Below are 17,182 nucleotides of genomic sequence, written 5' to 3' on the forward strand. Positions count from 1 at the left end.
TGCGCCCTGGCTCCATTCTCCACTCGAGGGCCTCGCGCTGGGCCCTCCAAGCACATTTGCAAAGAAGGATCTTGGGGGGGCGCGCACGGAGCAGCCCCAGCGCGGCCCTTGGGGCCGCCAACGCCTCACGCATGCGCAGAGCCACCAGCGCCTCGGTCCTCCCGGGCCCCTCTCGCCTGCGCTACATCCCCCGGGCCTCTACGGGGCAAGCGGCCGGCCTCCCCACGGGGTGCCGTAACCCGGAAGCAGCCGCTAACCCGGAAGAGGTGGTGTCGTAGAGGGTCCTGCCGGCGTCGGGGGCGGCTCTGCGACTTCGGCTGCGAGTGCGGCGCTAGGATGAACGCCCCTCCCGCGTTTGAGTCGTTCTTGCTCTTCGAGGGCGAAAAGAAGTAAGTGGAGCTGGCGGGGGCGAGCCTGGGGTCGCGGGCGGACCCTGGGGCTTCTCGGCCCGTCCAGTAGCGGGAGACGGAAGCCTCTGTGTCCGCCAAATTCGAGCCAGTCCTGCCGGGCGGTGGCGACCACCCCCTTCCGCAGATGCGGAAACTGAAGCTCAGAGAGCCGAGGAACTGCCCCGGCCCTCGGGGAGTGGCGGTGTGCGTGGCGCCAGAGTGCTTCCCGCCGGGATCCGGCAGCCCCCTCGCTCGTGTGCCTGGCCGCCGCCTCCTGCGGCTGCAGCGGGGAGCTGGCTCTCAGGCTCTCAGGCTCTCGTCCCGGCTTCGCTGGCCTCTGGAGAACCTTCAGCGGCTTCTTGCCCGCGGGGTGCAGGCGGTGTAGTCTTGCTGTCTCTCAGCCTGGGCTTGGCTCCTGGCTCCCCCACTTAACGTCTCCATGTCTTTGGGCAGGTGGCTTAGCCTGCCTGAGGCCTGCTTTCTTCATCTGGAAAATGGGCTTCTTGCTCTGTTAAATCACAGGATTTTCTCTAAGGGGAGCTTCACGAGGTGATTTACGGGAAGTGCTTAGGCCAGGGCTCAGCACACAAAAGACTGTCTTAAACGTCGGCTTTTCCTTCTCTTAACAGCCTGGTGTGCGGGGCTCTATGTCTAGCCCTTGCCAGCCACTTCGTCTCCCTTGGAAACAGTGGTTGGCAACTAGGCGCTATTTTGCTCCCCAGGGGACTTTTGGCAACGTCTGCAGACACTTTCGTCACATAGGGGCTGCTGCTGGCAGCTAGTGAATAGAGACCAGGGATACTGCTCATATCCTACAATGTACAAGACCACCCCCTGCGGGAAAGAATGATCCACCCTAAGATGTCACTGGTGCCAAGGAGCAATCCAGAGTAGGTGAGGGTCCCGCAGAATCGGGGCACAGCCACTCTGCTGCTCTGAGTCAGAGGTCTTTATGGATGAAGAGATGGAGGAAGGCTTCAAGGTGGAAGTGGGACTTAAGCCTGAGTTAAAGGGCAGGATTTATCCTTGGGGGAGGAGGAGAGCCCCGTTTCCCATCTGTTGCTACCACCTCTTCCCAGGATTACCATTAACAAGGACACCAAGGTACCCAATGCCTGTTTGTTTACCATCAACAAAGAAGACCACACACTAGGAAACATCATCAAATCGTAAGTTCCAAGTCAGCGGCTCTGGGGCAATGTTTAATGGGGCTCTTTGAGGCAAAGCACACGTCCCAGATTTCCCGAAGGAAAAGCTGCCTGAAGGTCTGGGTGCTTGCTCTGGCAATTCACACGTTTCAGTACGTTTTCCCCAAAATGCTGCTGCCCTGGATCTGTTCCCACAGCTATATTTCTGTACTGGTTCATTTATCTGATGAAAGGAAGTGAACGTGTGGCAAAGCCAGAGAAACCTAGGCCGACTTGCCAGAGATTGGAACTTATTAGAATGAGGGGAGAAGGTGGGGGAGAGGCTCTGTGATTATCCGATGCTCATGTTGGTTAGCAGGTGTGTAAGTACATCAGCGAGGTCCTGGCCAGGTAAGTGGTCAGTGATGTGGTTGCTGTTTGGGCTCAAGGGCTTTTGTCAGAAAAGCACCATGGGTGAATCTAGGTCTTTCCGAGGTTCATGTGTTTGAGACCACAGGCAGGAGCCCACCTCACCTCTGGGCTGAAAGTAGGAGGTGGGGCTAGCTCTCTCCAGTCTGGCTGGCCCCACCCTGAGCCATGCCGGTGCTGCTCCCAGGCCCTTCTGCTCCCCTACTCTGGGAGGCATGTCCCCACCTGTGCAAGAGCCCTCCCTCTTGGTGCCTGCTGCTGACTGAGCTGCTCTAGAGAATCCCCCACGGGCCCAGGGCAGAGCATGGCATGCACGCTTCACCTCACAGCCGGGCACAACGGGTCCCAGGTGTGTGGGCAGCAGCGTTGACCAAAGGGCTTCCATTTCACTAAGCACTGAGCCTTTCCTGCTGTGCCAGACGCTCTTACTGGGCCAGGAGCAGCACTTTGTGTTCTGGTTACTGAGCACTGGCTGCCTGGGGAGGGCTCTTTGGTGCTGTTGCAGGCCCCCGACTTCCCCTGAGGGAAGTTTGCTGGAAATCCTCTTTACCAGCTGGGGTCCTGGATCCTCATGGATGTAGGGGTGGGGGGAGGAGGGAGGTGTCCTCACGAGGCAGATCTTCCAGATGTTTTACTTGGAGATATCTTTGGGAAATCAAGAGCAGGAAAGCAGCTGGAGTCAGCCATCTCCTCCCTGTCCCACCCCCCTCGCTTCTAGGCCTCAAGCCAGTGGGAAGGCTCCTTGGTTAGAGGCCTGGTGGTCCCAGGTGCTAGGCCCAGCCCCCATGTCACACTGCCCATTTCCTGATCTCAGACAGCTGCTGAAGGACCCCCAGGTGCTGTTTGCTGGCTACAAAGTCCCCCACCCCCTGGAGCACAAGATCATCATTCGAGTGCAGACCACACCAGACTACAGCCCCCAGGAGGCCTTCACCAACGCCATCACAGACCTCATCAGCGAGCTGTCCCTGCTGGAAGAGCGATTCCGGGTGAGGAGCTGGGCGGTGAGGGGTGTTTGCATGCCAGCCAGTATGGCCAGAGCTGTTCTGATGCCCACACCAACAACCCCTGGGTAGTTTCCGGATTTATTGTGGGGTGGGGGCAGGTGGTGACCGAGCAGCAATGCCACTACAGCCTTGAGCGAGCTTGGACTAAGGGGTTTTAACAGAGTTGAGGTCGGGGGCCTGCTATCTGCAGGCATGGGTGGAAACTGTACTGAGTGCTCCAGGGTCTCCTTGGGACTGCTCCCCCAAGCCTTCTCTGGTTAAGGCCTGGCTGCTTCCAGGTATCTGTACATGGGGCAGCTCATCCCAGGCAGGGTAGGGTCCCACAGTTGAGGCCGAAAGGGGATGGTCCCACCTGTCCACACAGAGGGCCTCAAAGTCTGACTTGGGTGTCAAGTGGGAAAGATCCACAGCTTCTCAGGCAGATGGGTGGGGTGTGCTCAGAAGGCCCTGGGGTTGCTGAGCTGCTCCAGAGAATCCCCCACGGGCCCAGGGCAGAGCATGGCATGCACGCTTCACCTCACAGCTGGGCACAACGGGTCCCAGGTGTGTGGGCAGCAGCGTTGACCAAAGGGCTTCCATTTCACTAAGCATTGAGCAGGGCCCCAGGCAGACCTCGGGTCACTGGGGCTGCTTTCCCACTAAGCAGCTGCCCCCTCCCTCTCCGCTCAGGTGGCTATTAAAGATAAGCAAGAAGGCATCGAATAGTGGGCTGGAGGAGTCTCGTTTGGCTGGTTCCTACCCTGCGCTGGAACCTTCTCCGAGCTTCCAGTAGAGGCAAGCAGCTTCCCTGGCTTCAGGGACATCTTGTTGAGCCCCTCCCCCCAGAGTGGGTGTGTCCTGTACATGGAGTGTTTTACCTTTCTAATAAAGACCTGGCTGTGGGAAGCAGTGGACCTGCTCACAGTTTCACAGCGGACAGGCCCTGGGGCCCCGACTCCTAGACCAACAACCCGGAGCCTGGGAGGGTGGGGGTGGCAGTGCTTTAGGAGTCTGTTCAGAGCTCAAGGTAGGAACACCAGGGGAGCCACAAACAGCTCTCCAGCTTTCCCTCAGACAGCAGAGAGTTTATTAATAAAATATATTCACTGATGAAAAGATCCTCGTCCTTAGCCCCAAAGCTGAATAAGTTAAGTCGTGTCCCTGGTGCTCTGCCGCAGAGGCAGGAACCCCACTCTGGCTACTGTCTCTTCCAGATGGCCACAATATTGGAGTCCGTTAGGGCGGTGAGGTAGGTAAAGGTGGGGTTGGCCACCACCGTGTTCACCATGGTCTTGGTCACCATCTGGCCCAGCGCCCAGGGTTGGGGCCACTTAAGAATCTGGGGTGGCGAGAAGAAAGGAGAGCTGGGCTCTGGTGTCCCACACATGGTCCCAGCAGTGGGAGAGGGCAGGCAGGTGGCGCCTACCTGTGTGGGGGCCTGCGGAGCTGCTGGCAGTGGAGACGGCTGGGTCAGGATGTGCCTGACATCGTAAACCCACACGTTGCCCTCTTCATCCCCACATAGCACTATCCCCTCACCTGCTGGGACACATGGACAGAGGTCAAAGGTGGGGTGGGGCTCCCAGGGGTGGGAGGCGGGATTGGGAGGGAGGTGCATGAGCTCACCGGGACAGGTGCTCAGTGAGAAGTAGGCCAGCTTGGTGGGGGACCACTGCAGCCGAGCCAAGACCACCACTGCCAGAGTGGACTGCTTGCCCCGGCCCACCCAAGTCTGGCTCCAGCTCCACAGGCAGATGGTACCCAGGCTGTTCCCCTTGGAGGCTGTGGGAGGAAGAACAGAGAACTGGGTGGGGGGCCCCCTAGATGTTTCCTGGTGCACAGTAGGGACCACTCGGGAGCCCCTGGTCCTAAACCCCAGCCCAGGGAGCAGTAGCCCACAGAGGCCTTACCAGGGCCTACCTGGGCTCCCGGGAGGCCAGGCTGTTCCCCCCTAGGGTGGGGCTTACTCACCCACAACATCCTCATTCACAAATGCCAGCCCGTCCACTCTCCGCCCGGCTGCCTCCGCACCCTCAGAAAACACAAACTCCACCTCACACACCCTGCGGGGCAGAAGACGAGGTGGTCAGTTGCCTCGTGCATGCTGGGCAAGTGGCTGCTGCACGTCCCCACATGGAGAAGTGTGTGGGGTCATGTTGTGCCTGGAAAGGCCACCCAGCAGTGGCCCACAGTCCTAGAGATGCCGCCTGGAGCCACAAAAGCTGGCCAAGTATCTAGAGGAGGAGAAGCAGGCACAGCTGAGGCTTGGACTCCTCTCCAAGGCTTGGAGACCAGACAGACCTGGGGACGGGGCACGGGGCTTCACTCTCAGGTGGGGTATGGGCCGGCACAGGCTCTTGCCTGGGCAAAAGCCACCAGCTGGCCCGATGCTTCTGTTACTTGGCTCCACAGAGCAGCTGCTTCACTGCCGTTACCCCCCCCCCCCCCCAAAGTTCTTCCCAGACTACTCACGGCGCTGAGGACAAAATTCAGTCTTACCAGAGCCAGTGTTCCCTGCTCCAAGCAACCCTGCCACCTCATCCTGTCCTCTCTGCTTCCCAGGCTGGGCTGAACCTCCCTGGTCAGCCCACTCTCCCGCCCCTTGCACAGGCCACCACCCTAGGCCTGCACCTTCTCTCTCTGCTGCCCCAATTCCCTTGCTAGGCTCACGTGGAGAAGGCGAGCCTGAGGACCCACCTCACCTCACAGTTCTCTCAACTCTCTTTCCTTCATACTTGACGTTACAATACGTGGGGTTTTAATGGGCCACCTTTTTTAAACACCTATCTCTGCCAGAAGGCTGTGGGCCCCACGAGGGCAGGGATGCCATGCCGAGCATGGTCTCCCACCTTCTGGTGGTACAGATAAACCTTTCCAGGCTTTGTGTCTGCCCAGGCACTACCTCCCCACTCCCCAGGTGAGGTGGCCACAGCTGGAAGAACTGACCCAGCCCAGTCCCACAGCCAAGCAAGCACTAGAGGGAGGAACAGGGCCTGAGGAGGAGGTGGGGACAGGCCAGCCCCTCGAAGAGGCCCCTGAAAATGGCCTCTGGCTGCCTAGAATAGGGCATGGCTTGGGCATCACCCATGGCAGATGTGCTTGGGGTCAGACATCTGGACTAGCTGCTGCCTAGCACCCAGACTTAGCTTTTGAGGCCTCACCTCCTCTTCTGCGGCTGGTCCAGCCGCACATCCCAGCAGCAGCAGCCACCCTCACAGCCAGCCAGCAAGTAGGTGTCCGGACAGGAAGCCACAGGGCAGAGGCGCAGGGGGATGGATGTGGTATCGAGTGTGAGCAGCTGGCTGTCGGCAGGGGAGGAGAGGATGTGGCCACGCACCCAGGTGTCTGCCCTAGCAGCCCCCTGCCCTGCCCCACGGCCTCACCTGGCCTGGAATTCGTAATCGTGGTTGGGCACCCCGAGGTCCCAGAGGATGATCCGCTTGTCATAGGAGGCGGCTGAGGAGGGAATGGGAAGGGGCTCTGAAGAGGCCCTACTCCCTCCTAGGCTGAGACCATGGTCGCAAGGCTGGCCCTTCCAAGGAGAGCAGGGCCACAGCTGGGAGACCCAAGACTCATAGGCCACCCATCCCTACCTCACCACGCCCCGTGCCAGGCAGCCATCTTTTTGCAGGCCTCTGCTCACATACCCCTTCTCAGGCTTACCACACTTGGTGGGGTGGGTAAGGGGGCCAGGATCTGAAGCCTGATCTGTTGTCTCCAATGCCATGCTGCTTCTACCATGGCCAGAGTGGACCTTGGCAGCCTGGTGTGAAGGCCACCAGCCCCAGGACCTCCCTGGCTTCCCAGGGAGGGCATACTGAGGTGTCAAGCCGCAGGACAGGGTGCTGGGAATGTCTCAGGTGTGTGGGAGAGGGTCTTACTGAAGAGATGGGTCTCGTGGGTGGGGCTGAAGCAGAGGGTGGCGATGGCCTTCTTGTGGGCCCGGATGACCCCACAACAGAAGCCAGCTTGCACGTGCAGCAGCCGAACCAGGCCCCGAAGGCCTGCAGCTGCCAACACACTCCAGCGCTTCTTGTGGCCTGCCTGCGTGACCACAGTCAGGGCTGTCCAGGCCACTGAAAAGAACTCCTATGGGGGCAGGGGGCACAGGCGTCACCAAGGGGCCTAGTCTGGACCCCCAACCCTAGCACTGTGCCCCGAGCTGTGCAGGAGCCAGGCCCCAGCTCTCACCTCGCCAGGTGCCTTGTACTTGTGCAGCACGATGCCTGTCTGGCAGTCTATCACACACACGGCCTCCCCGCCACACGTGGCCACTGTCTGAGACGTGGCCCCCGCCTGCCCTGTGTTGAGGATCAGCCCAATAAAAACATTCTGTGAAGTCTGCCCCTGCAGCTCCTTCTTCCTGTCCTTACAACACCTTGTAGGCGGTCTCTCCCAGGCCCCCCATTCACTGAGCCCCTGACCCCTGCAGGTAGCATTCCCAGGCGCCCAGTCTAGATAGCTTGTTCTGCTCCTTCCCCGTGGTCTTGCCCTGCCCTGCCTGCCCACCAAAGACATACCCTCCTCCCAGGCCGGCTCAAAGGCACAGGCCCAGAGCTGCGTCTCCAGGTCCCGAGGGCTGTTGTTCTTGCTGTGACATTGTAGAAAGTGCAGGGGCTCCAGGGTGGGCTGTGGGGGAGGGGGGCAGCGGGGGGTCACAGCTGCCCCAGGCCTTGCTCCCTGCCCCCTTGCTAGCTTACCTGGCTGCCATCAGAGCCCTCGACATGGGCCGACGAGGAAGAGGTACACACCCGCTTGTTGGGAGACAGGCTGAGTGGGGTGTCATCCGGCCGTTTCAAGGCCGCGGGCTTGGCCTATGGAAGGTCAGGGCTGGCCTGAGGGCCTAGGGACCACGGGCCCATCTGCCCAGGGCTTGCGTCCTCGGCATTATAGGCTGGGCTGCACCCTCCCATGGGGGGAGAAAACAAGGCGTGGCCCAGGGTCAGTGCAAAAGAGCTCAGGCATCAGAGGCCATCTCCTGGGCTTGTTTCCGGGACCCCATTCCCCCTTTCCTTACAGTCTCCTTAGGCAGGAAAGGCCAAGGCAGGCCTTGTGGGCTCCATGGTACCACGCTTACCCTGGGCTCCCGGGCAGCTGTGGCTTTTGGAGGTCTCTCTGGGATGTCTGCCTCCCGCACCTGGATCCCACCAGAGGCCACCAGTTCCTCAGAGATCATCCGCACCTACGTGGGGCCAAGACAGCAGGACGCTGGGTATGGACCTAGGGGCCCTGGCCCCTCCAGATGCCCAGGGCAGAGGGAGCCCTGGCTTCCAGAGTAAGCTGCCTTCCCTGACCCACCCCTTTCCACCACCCCTCAGGGCCAGAGGCCTCTAGGGCAGCTGAAGGCATGGGAGCCATTGAGGAGTGGGGAGAACCGACTCCCAGCATAGCAGGGTGAGGTCATACCCGCCACTGGGTGAACTCGCTGAGGGACTCAGGCCCATAGCGGACGTCCCTGACAGCAGACCTCACAAAGTCGGCCTGGGCCTTCTCTGCCTCCTCTGGGCTCAGTGCAGCCTTGAACTTCTCCCAGTGAGCTGTGACCTGGTACAAGAGGGACCAGATTCAAGCCCAGTCCACCCCAGATGTCTCGGACCCTCTGTGGCACCCCTGACTCCAATCTTATGGCCACAGATGACTCTACCGCATCCTGGAAGCCTCCACGAGCCACAGCTGTCTTGGCGGCAGCATGCACAAACCTAAACCACGCCACATGAGAGAAACTGCCCTGAATAACAGGGTCCAGTCACTGTGAAAGTGTCTCTGCCTCCCTGGCTGGGCCCTGCCCGCACACCCTGAGAGAGGACCTCCATGGGCAAGAGGCCAAGCGCCATGGCCTGGCTCAGAGCAACATGTCAGGATAGGACATGAGCGCCATTCAGTGTCCCCTGCAGAGAGCCCCTGTCAACCCTGCTCAGGGTCCTCCAAATGTCCAATTTGATCACTCGCTCAAGGGCCGCTGCATGAGGAGCCGCGCCGAGTGCTCCCGAACACCAGAGATACCTGCCGGCCCCCTCACCCTGCTGGTCAGCTCCCGATTTAGGTTCTCCACCTGAGAACAGGTGGAGGAAGCATCCTTGCCATTGACCTTACGGAGCTTGGGCAGGAGAAAGGAGACTTTCAGGTTGTCACTGACCTGGGGGGAGAGGGAGAATGGCTCAGTGTCACCCCAACTCTCCAGCACCCCCACAGGGTGCTGGCTGGCCCTAGGTATGAGGCAGGTGGGGGCCCCCACTTACGGTCAGGAAGGGGTTGCCCTCCAGGCTGAGCTCCTCGAGCTGCGGGAACTGGCACAAGGCAGTGACGTCCCCCAGCTGGTTGTTGGCGCAGCGGAGGACACGCAAGTGGGACAGGCCCAGGTTGGCAGGCAGCGTCTCCAGCTGGTTGTTGGAGAGGTCCAGCTCTTGCAGCTGCTTCAGGCGGCTCAGGAGCTTGGGGTCCAAGTGCTCTGAGAGCAGCTTCAGCCCCGACAAACTGGTTGGGGGCAGACGGGGAGAGCTCAGGTCGTAGCCAGGCCTCCCACCTCACACCTGGGGCAGTCCTGGGTGCCTGAGGGCTTTCTCTGCAGAGATTCTTGTGCACGCACAGCCTTTCCTTCTTAAAAATCTTTTAACTACAACTGCGTACAAGCTGGCCCTCCAGGACGCTCTCCCCGATCCTCTAGGGGGGCTCCTTTGTGCCGCCCAGGGCCTCAGGAACTAGCTCGACAGGCTGCTTAATACCCTTTCTGCAGAACTCTCCCCCACAGCCCGGGCGCCCTTCAGGGGAGAGGCCACCCCGGGCCCAGCCCGCCCGTCTCTTAACGGGAGCTCGGCGCTTGGCCCGAGTGACTGGAGACGCCGACTAGCCGACAGGGCGATAACGGAGCCGGGAAGGGAGTGGGCAAGAGTCCCAGCCTTTCTGCCCGACCTGCCGGCGACCCAGGCCCTGGGGGTGGGCGGTGTGGCCCCGGCCCGGCGGCCCCCCGGCGGCCCCCGGCCCGCCTCTTACTCCAGGCTCCGGATCTTCCCCAGCCGGTCGCTCTTGGGACGCCCCCGCTGCATGAGGAGCCGCGCCGAGAGGGGCCCCATGGCGAGGAGGAGCGGCCCGCGCTGGCCGGTCGTTGGCACCGGCGTCCGGTTGAGTCCGTACCGCCCGTAAACCGACGCGAACGTCTGCCGCCGGCGAAGCTCTGGAGGCGGCGGTGCGCGAGCCCGTAGCTAGCGACGACCGGAAGGAAGTGGTCCCGCGGACCTCGTGCCTCGCGGGCGGACTACAACTCCCAGCGGCCCGCGCGGCCCCGCGCCTGCGCCCTGGTCGCCAGGACGGGGCGATGGCGGCTGCGGCGGTGGCGGCCCCCGAGGTCCTCCGGGAATGTGGCTGCAAGGGCATCCGGACCTGTCTGATCTGCGAGCGGCAGCGCGGAGGTGACCCGCCCTGGCAGCACCCCCCGCAGGTGAGGGCTGGGGGAGGGGCCGTGCCACAAGTCCCTTCTTCATATGGGGAAACTGAGGCCCAGACTGGCCCGGAATCAACCCGTGTCGGGGGCCGGGCCCTCGCGGGGGAAGGAGGGCCGTTGCAGGATGAGACGAGCGCTCTGGGGGGGTGGGCTTGGAGGGGGGAAGGGGCTGAAGTGCGTGCTGTCCTACCACAACTCCCCTCTGAGCCCCGGGGGGAGTGTGACGGCAGACCTCCCGCAGCCCCCAGGTCTGGGGCTTGGGAGCTTGCGGGAGAGGGGAGACCACCCGGAAAGAGAAGCGGATGCCGAGAACCAGGCAGGGCAAAGTGTCCTAGACGCCGTTGAGCCGGAGTGGGCAAGCAGGAAACGAATTCCAACTAATTAATGAAAAAGAACTCCGAGCCTTGGCGGCCGGCCTGGGCGTTCCCGCCGGGGGAACTGCTTGGGCAGGGGCCTGGGAGGAGCGGGATGCCTCCGGGGCGGGGTCCTGACCACGGGGGGCTCCGTGTGTGGTCCCTGGGTAGGCCAGACCTGTCCTGAGGGCCTCCAGCAGCCGCTCAGGGTTTTAAAGGAAGTTACACGTGATCTTTAGAAAGATCCCGGGATGGGGAGAAGCAGATTGGAAGGTATGGAGCCTGGGAAGCCAGTGCAGAAACTGTCAGAGCGTCCTTGGCGAAAGCTTGGAAGGTCTTGTGGAAAACAGTCTGGTGATTTCTCAGCAAACTAAAAGTAGAATTACTGTGTGATCCAGCAGTTCTGGGTAGACACCCAGAAATATCGAAAGCAGACACTTGAAGAGATACTTGTACGCCCACGTTCTAGCAGCATTCCTAGCAGTGCTGTTCCCAGCAGCTACAATATGGAAGCAAGCGTAAGTGTCCAGCAGTGGATGGCGGATAAACAACATGTGGCATACTGACCGCGGTGGAATATTATGTGCCTTAAAAAGGAAGGGCATTTTGACACCTGCTGGGACATGAATGGATCCTGAGATCATTATGCTGAGTGAAATGTCAGTCACAAGAGGATAAATACTGCAGGATTCCACTTATGTGAGGTCCACAGAGGACTCAAATTCATAGAACGGCAGGTGCCTGGGACTTGGGGAAAAGAAAGAAGAGTTGTTTAGAGGACAGAGTCTTAGCGAGGGGGAGTGGGGGCACAACAATATGATGGTACCTAACGCTGACCCATACACTTAAAGGTGGTGACGATGACAAATTTTATATGACATATATTTTGCCACAATTAAAGCCTGAGAAGTGCCAAAAGTCTAAACTTTGCCTATGACCAAGGGCGTGGGGGTAGCATCTGTCCAACTTGCTGGTTGTGGGATGAGCAGAAGGTACTGGATGACTCCCTGGTTTTAATGTGTTCGTGTGAGGTGCAAGAAGACATAGGACACGTTGGTTCACAGATGAAGTGGATAGCAGTGGTCGTGAAACGTAAAGGGGGAGAAAGCAGAATTAACTGGACAGGGTGGGCCTCAGACTGCCAGGTATAAAAAGCCAGACTTGTGCTAAGTCATTCGCTGGGGCCTGCGTGGGACTAGGATGGCCTCAGCCTGAAACCTGAGGCAGGTCGAGGAAAGCACCGCAGGAGAAGGTTGTCAGTTGGGCACTCCTCGAGGATGACTGGCAAGTTCTCTCTTGGGAAAGGAGATTCAGACAGTGCCTCCACAGCCACAGAGGCAGGGCCCAGAGTCATCCCCGCCCCAGAGACGGCGTCTGCCCCTCAGCTGCCCAGCAAGCTCGCCCTCTGGACAGCCCCGGGGTCCTATCCTTTAGACACCCCACAGCGACACCAGAACGGTGTGGACTCACAGGCAGCCCCCAGCTCTGCAGCCTTAGGCTAGTTCCTTAACTTTGCTTGGCCCAGGTCACCTCATCTTTAAAATGGAGAACAGATAGTGGTTATATGGATGCTCTTCCCACATAAGATGAAGAAAGAGAGAAAGGCCAGGGCAGAGGGCCCTTCTCAAGAGGCAGCCCCAGGCCGGGGTTCCGCCTCCCTTTGGACTCCAGCTGCTTTCCAGAGTGGCTTCAGAGAACCCCTGGGCAGTGGGCTGCCCCCAAGGAGGGCACACACTCGGGGGGAAGGGCTTCAGTGGTTCCAAGTCCCTCATCTTTCCTTTGCAGAAAACGCACCGTTTCATTTACTACTCTGACACTGGCTGGGCCGTGGGGGCTGAGGAGTCTGACTTTGAAGGCTGGGCCTTCCCCTTCCCTGGTGTGACGCTGATCGAGGACTTTGTGACCCAGGAGGAGGAAGCCGAGATGGTGCAGCTGATGGACCATGAGCCTTGGAAGCTCTCCCAGTCGGGACGGAGAAAGCAGGTAGGCCAGCTGCAGCTGGGGAGGAGGGGCGGGCCAGGCTGGCTGGTCAGAGAGGACTCCCCCCGTTGGGCCCCTCAGACTCCCTGCCCTGTGTGCTTTTGCTCACTTTCCTCCCAACACCTCTCCCTGTGGCCACAGCACCTCAAGGCCACTAGGGGGGTCAGCTCCCCTGTCCCTGAGGCTTGGGCAGCCAGGGGAGTTGGTGCATGGGGTGTGTTGGAGGAAGGGGCACAGGCAGGCGTGGCCCGTTCAGCTTCCTCACCAGACACCCCAGACGTGAGGTGGGGCCATCCAGCTGAGGGCAGACTGATGCTCAGCTTGGAGGGTTTCTAGAAGGCCGCCGGTCACCTTCCTGCCAAAGTCCTCTCCCCATCAGTTTCGAGATCCTCAGGCCCCCCAAGTCCTAGACCTCCCCTCTGTCGGGGATCGCAGCCCTTCTTTCCTGCAGCTGTGTCTGCCAGGACCTGCAGGCCAGGCAACGGACGCCTTCTCTTCTTCCCTCCCCTTCCTGTCCCCTCTCCCTTCTGTGACCTTTGGCACCAGGCTGGTCATCACACCACTTGCTCTGGTGCTCCTGTGCCCTGTGGCCCCTCACCATCCTGCAACTTCCAGTCCCGGTCATGTCTGCCTCCTGTGGCAGGTGGTCTCCCGGGCCTGGCTGTCCAGCCCAAGCTGGGCTGCCCTGCCCCGGAGGTCACCCCAGTGTCCTCTAGGACGGCCCCCTTGTGGCTTCTCCCGCACCTTCCCCCTTCCCCCAGCTCTCTGGCTGTCTCTCTGCTGACAGCCAGGCCTCTCTGTGCGGGGGTGCGCTTCTCACCCCACCCGGACCTTCTCTCCCTGCCCTGGCTCAGAAGGTGCTGTCCTGTCCGACCTTGCTCCCCTCTGCCCCTGACATCGCCTGTTCCTCAGCTGGACCTTTCCCACCAGACCGCCCGCAGGCTCCACCTCTCACCCCTGCAGCCCAGCTCCTTGGAGGGCTCCTTCATTGTCTTCAGTGCCTCTCCTCCCGTCCTGCTGAGCACCCCGCTGAGCACCCGCACCACTTCCATCCCAACCTCTGCACCCTCACCTAATGGCCAGTTTTCAGGTTCAGTCCTCAGGCCCCTTCTCCTTTTCCAGACACTGCCTTGCCGGGCTCCATGAGTCATGGCTCTGACACCGTGCATGCGCTTGCAACTCCCACACTCACGTCTCCAACTGGCTTCCCATATTTGCCAGATCCTAACTGAGCTTTAGGTCTTGGCCCGCCCCTGCAACCCTGTCATGTCCCCATCTCGGCAAATTCCATCTTCCATCTGCTCTGGCCAGAAAGCATGGAGCTTTCCAGATTTCTCTTTCTCCTTGGTAGTCCCTGTGTACTTTCTCCCTTCACACATACCCGGAATCTGAAAACCCAGCCACCCCCACAGCCCCCCTCTAGGTCCCAGCCCCTGGTTCTGCCACCAGGATTCCTCTGGGAGCCTCCTGTGGCCCTCACCCTCCTTCTGTCAGCTTGCCTTGGAGAGGACCCCTCCTCAGGTGGACCTGCTGCTCTATGACAGATCCGCCAGGCCTTTCCCCGCTGCTCCAGGCAGCCCCCTCCAAGTCACGTCCCTCTGTGCCCTGCTCTTCCAGCCCTCCTCCCTTGCCTGCTGCTGCCTGGGTTGGGGGGAGCCACTCTGAGCCGTGCTCATGCCGAAGCTGGAAGGAGAAAGACATTTGCACCAGATAGCACCACCCTCCACTGGGGGTGGGGGGACCCAAAGGGGGCAGGAATTGGTGGATAAATGGACATCCCTTGGGTCACAAGTCTGAGGGGTATTCTAGAAAGCTCCTCCCTAATCGTAAAATTCTCTCATTTAACCTGTATGGTTTGTTTTGCTATATTCATAACGTGCAGCCATATCCAGTGCCTGCTTCTGGAACGTGCCTATCACCCCCAAGGAAACCTGTACCTAGCAGCAGTCTCTCCCTGCTCCCCTGGCCCCTGGCAACTGCTAATCTTCTTTGCCTCTGGATTTGCCAGCTCTGGACAGTTCATGTAAATGGGATTACATAACACGTGGCCCTTCGTGTTGGCTTCTTTCACTGACCACAACGTCGGCAGCCTGTGTCAGTGTTGTGTGGCATCTGTGGCTGGATGGTGTTCTGTCGTATGGCTCTGCCACGACCGCCTCACCCACTCGTCTGATTGTGGACAGTGGGTCGTTTCTCGGGTTTCTGGCTGCTGTGAACACTCAGGGGCACGTGTCTGTGTGGCCAGAAGTAGAATTGCTGGGCCACATGCTAATTTCTCTCTTGTGGTTCAGAGCCCCAGTGATCCCCAGCTTTGACTGCTTGCTGAGGCTGCCTTGGGCTGTCCCTCCCTCCCTTGCTACTCTTTCTTCCCACCTCCCAACCCCTTGGTATCATGTCCCTGGGCCTTGTTTGTCTCTCCCTCTGGTTTCAGGGGCACTTCATCCCCCCTTCCCTGCTTTATTTTTTCCCTTAGTGTTTATCAACATCAGAGTGTTTGCTGTTTATTTGTCATTGATGCTGGCCTCCTGCTGCTGGAGAGCCAGATCCTGATTCACAGAGTCTGGCAGTTTTGCCTGTCTTGGTCACCGCGATCAGATTCTCCAGACCTGGTCTGTGATAGCCATCCCCATAAACTCAGACGTTTCTCCACTTCCTCTCTGTCCTCACCCTTCAGGACTACGGCCCCAAAGTCAACTTTCGGAAACAGAAGCTAAAGACCACTGGCTTCAGAGGCCTCCCTAGCTTCAGCCGGGACGTGGTGCGGAGAATGGCCCTATACCCCATTCTGGAGGACTTCCGGCCGGTGGAGCAGTGTAACCTGGACTACTGCCCCGAACGGGGCTCGGCCATCGACCCCCACCTGGATGACGCCTGGCTGTGGGGGGAGCGGCTGGTGAGCCTCAACCTCCTGTCCCCGACTGTGCTGTCCATGTCCCGGGAGGCACCCGGCAGCCTGCTGCTCTGTCTTGCCCCTTCCGGCTTTCCGGAGGCCTTGGTGGAGGGCGTGATGGCCCCCAGCAGGTCCGTGCTGTGCCAGGAGGTGGAAGTGGCCGTCCCCTTACCCCGCCGCTCCCTGCTCGTGCTCACAGGCGCTGCGCGGCACCAGTGGAAGCACGCCATCCACCGCAGACACATCGAGGCCCGCCGCGTGTGCGCCACCTTCAGGGAGCTGTCGGCCGAGTTCTGTCCCGGCGGGAGGCAGCAAGAACTAGGGCAGGAACTCCTGCAGATCTCTCTTTCCTTTCAGGGGAGACCTATGTAAGCCACCTCCCCAGGGACAGGAGCTGGCACCGGCTCCAGGGTCGATTGTTGGCCAGGTGCCCAGCACGGGTTCTTTCTCCCCAGCTTCTAGCTTTTAAGAGAAGACTGCTTAGCATCCTGACACCACGACAGTATGGGCCCTGCCTGGGATCCGGTTGTGATGGGACGCGCCTCAGGTCCTGTTTGACCTGTGCCGTGGCCGCCTGTGTGGCTGGCTTGTCACAGTTTGAGGGCAGTGGGATCATTTGAGCTTAAACATGTTGGCACCACCTTTCCTCCTTTATACCCCTCCCTTAATGAAGTTCCCTGATACCCCATTCTCCAGTCCTTTGATTTGGGAAGTGAGTTGGAGAACAGAATTGACAGAAGATTGAAAGTTACTATTTCAGCCTGCAGAGCTGGTGACAGCCTCTGAGTTGGGCTCTGCCTGGGTTACGCTTGACCCCCAGGAGGTGTGGGAGGCAGTGAGGAGAGAGGTCTCCTGAGAGTCTGGTCCCACCTACCTCCTTCCCCGCCCTAGGGAGAAGTACGATGTTCACTTGACACTGGTGCTGTGTGGGGTGCTCACCTAGATGGGTGGCCAGCCCTCTTCTGCTGCTTATGAGAAAATACACTCACCAGCAACATGCTCAGTGCCAAACTTTGGGACCAGGGCCCCATCATAGCCCAGGAAAGTTCATGGTCCCCATTGGTCTTCAGTCATTCTAGAACCTTCTATGAGCAGTCAGGTGAGGGGCAGTCACTGGCTGCCATACACTGTCTGTGAAGTGGCATCACTCTCGAGACCTGTGGAGAGGCCGCTGGTTTCTAGTGGTTGAATGAGCCCAGCTACAGGGCAGGTGAGCTCAATTGGAGCAGGAGGGTGGACGGCTTCTTCCCAGAGTTGTGACCCTCGCAGACCCTGCTCTGGGGCCCTCACTGGGCATTCAGATGTAGGCCTGGCTGGAGCTCCAGCCAGTCCTGTTGCATATGAGCAGCTCGGTGGGCTTGCAAGCCTGGTGGCCTACTCCTTGGGGGCCTGTGGGGAGCCTATGCCCTGACAGGCTGGGCCTTAGATTACCCGTGTGTGGAGCCTGTGAGATGCTGTGCTGACATGTATGTCTGGGAAACGCTGCACACCCAGACCTGTGCGGGAGAGGCCTACGAAGGCCGGGAGAGCCGCTTGGCAAAGCAGCCCATCTCCCTCCCAGCATCGCCCAGTGCTTGGCAGACATTTGAC

At 60.0% G+C, this 17,182-nt stretch overlaps 3 protein-coding genes across 15 annotated transcripts; 2 read left to right on the top strand and 1 right to left on the bottom strand.

Moving 5' to 3' along the window:
• Positions 1 to 206: 206 nt before the first annotated feature.
• POLR2J (RNA polymerase II subunit J) lies at positions 207 to 4,047 on the top strand. Of its 2 annotated transcripts, XM_026019714.2 has the most exons (4): positions 207 to 389; positions 1,469 to 1,558; positions 2,760 to 2,934; positions 3,622 to 4,047. In XM_026019714.2, exons 1-4 carry the CDS (start codon positions 337 to 339, stop codon positions 3,655 to 3,657), a joined length of 354 nt encoding a protein of 117 aa, XP_025875499.1. In that variant the 5' UTR covers positions 207 to 336; the 3' UTR covers positions 3,658 to 4,047. The 2 variants fall into 2 exon arrangements, with proteins under 2 accessions (XP_025875499.1, XP_072609037.1); XM_072752936.1 differs by lacking the exon at positions 1,469 to 1,558 and having other exon boundaries at positions 251 to 389.
• LRWD1 (leucine rich repeats and WD repeat domain containing 1) lies at positions 3,996 to 10,185 on the bottom strand. 12 transcript variants are annotated; one of them, XM_072752930.1, is made up of 15 exons: positions 9,922 to 10,185; positions 9,171 to 9,405; positions 8,984 to 9,067; positions 8,338 to 8,475; positions 8,009 to 8,113; positions 7,632 to 7,745; positions 7,452 to 7,560; positions 7,123 to 7,232; positions 6,813 to 7,020; positions 6,315 to 6,387; positions 6,093 to 6,233; positions 4,903 to 4,994; positions 4,558 to 4,713; positions 4,358 to 4,470; positions 3,996 to 4,270 (listed from the first exon to the last, which is right to left on the bottom strand). In XM_072752930.1, exons 1-15 carry the CDS (start codon positions 9,999 to 10,001, stop codon positions 4,130 to 4,132), a joined length of 1,899 nt encoding a protein of 632 aa, XP_072609031.1. In that variant the 5' UTR covers positions 10,002 to 10,185; the 3' UTR covers positions 3,996 to 4,129. The 12 variants fall into 12 exon arrangements, with proteins under 12 accessions (XP_072609031.1, XP_025875492.1, XP_072609030.1 ...); XM_026019707.2 differs by having other exon boundaries at positions 4,358 to 4,473; positions 8,951 to 9,067; positions 9,922 to 10,169; XM_072752929.1 differs by having other exon boundaries at positions 4,358 to 4,473; positions 9,922 to 10,167.
• A 5-nt stretch (positions 10,186 to 10,190) lies between these two features.
• On the top strand, positions 10,191 to 16,280 carry ALKBH4 (alkB homolog 4, lysine demethylase). Its single transcript, XM_026019711.2, has 3 exons — positions 10,191 to 10,366; positions 12,508 to 12,705; positions 15,377 to 16,280. Exons 1-3 carry the CDS (start codon positions 10,244 to 10,246, stop codon positions 15,962 to 15,964), a joined length of 909 nt encoding a protein of 302 aa, XP_025875496.1. The 5' UTR covers positions 10,191 to 10,243; the 3' UTR covers positions 15,965 to 16,280.
• Positions 16,281 to 17,182: the final 902 nt, after the last annotated feature.

This window comes from Vulpes vulpes, chromosome 3 (assembly GCF_048418805.1).
Source record: "Vulpes vulpes isolate BD-2025 chromosome 3, VulVul3, whole genome shotgun sequence".
NCBI lineage: Eukaryota > Metazoa > Chordata > Mammalia > Carnivora > Canidae > Vulpes > Vulpes vulpes.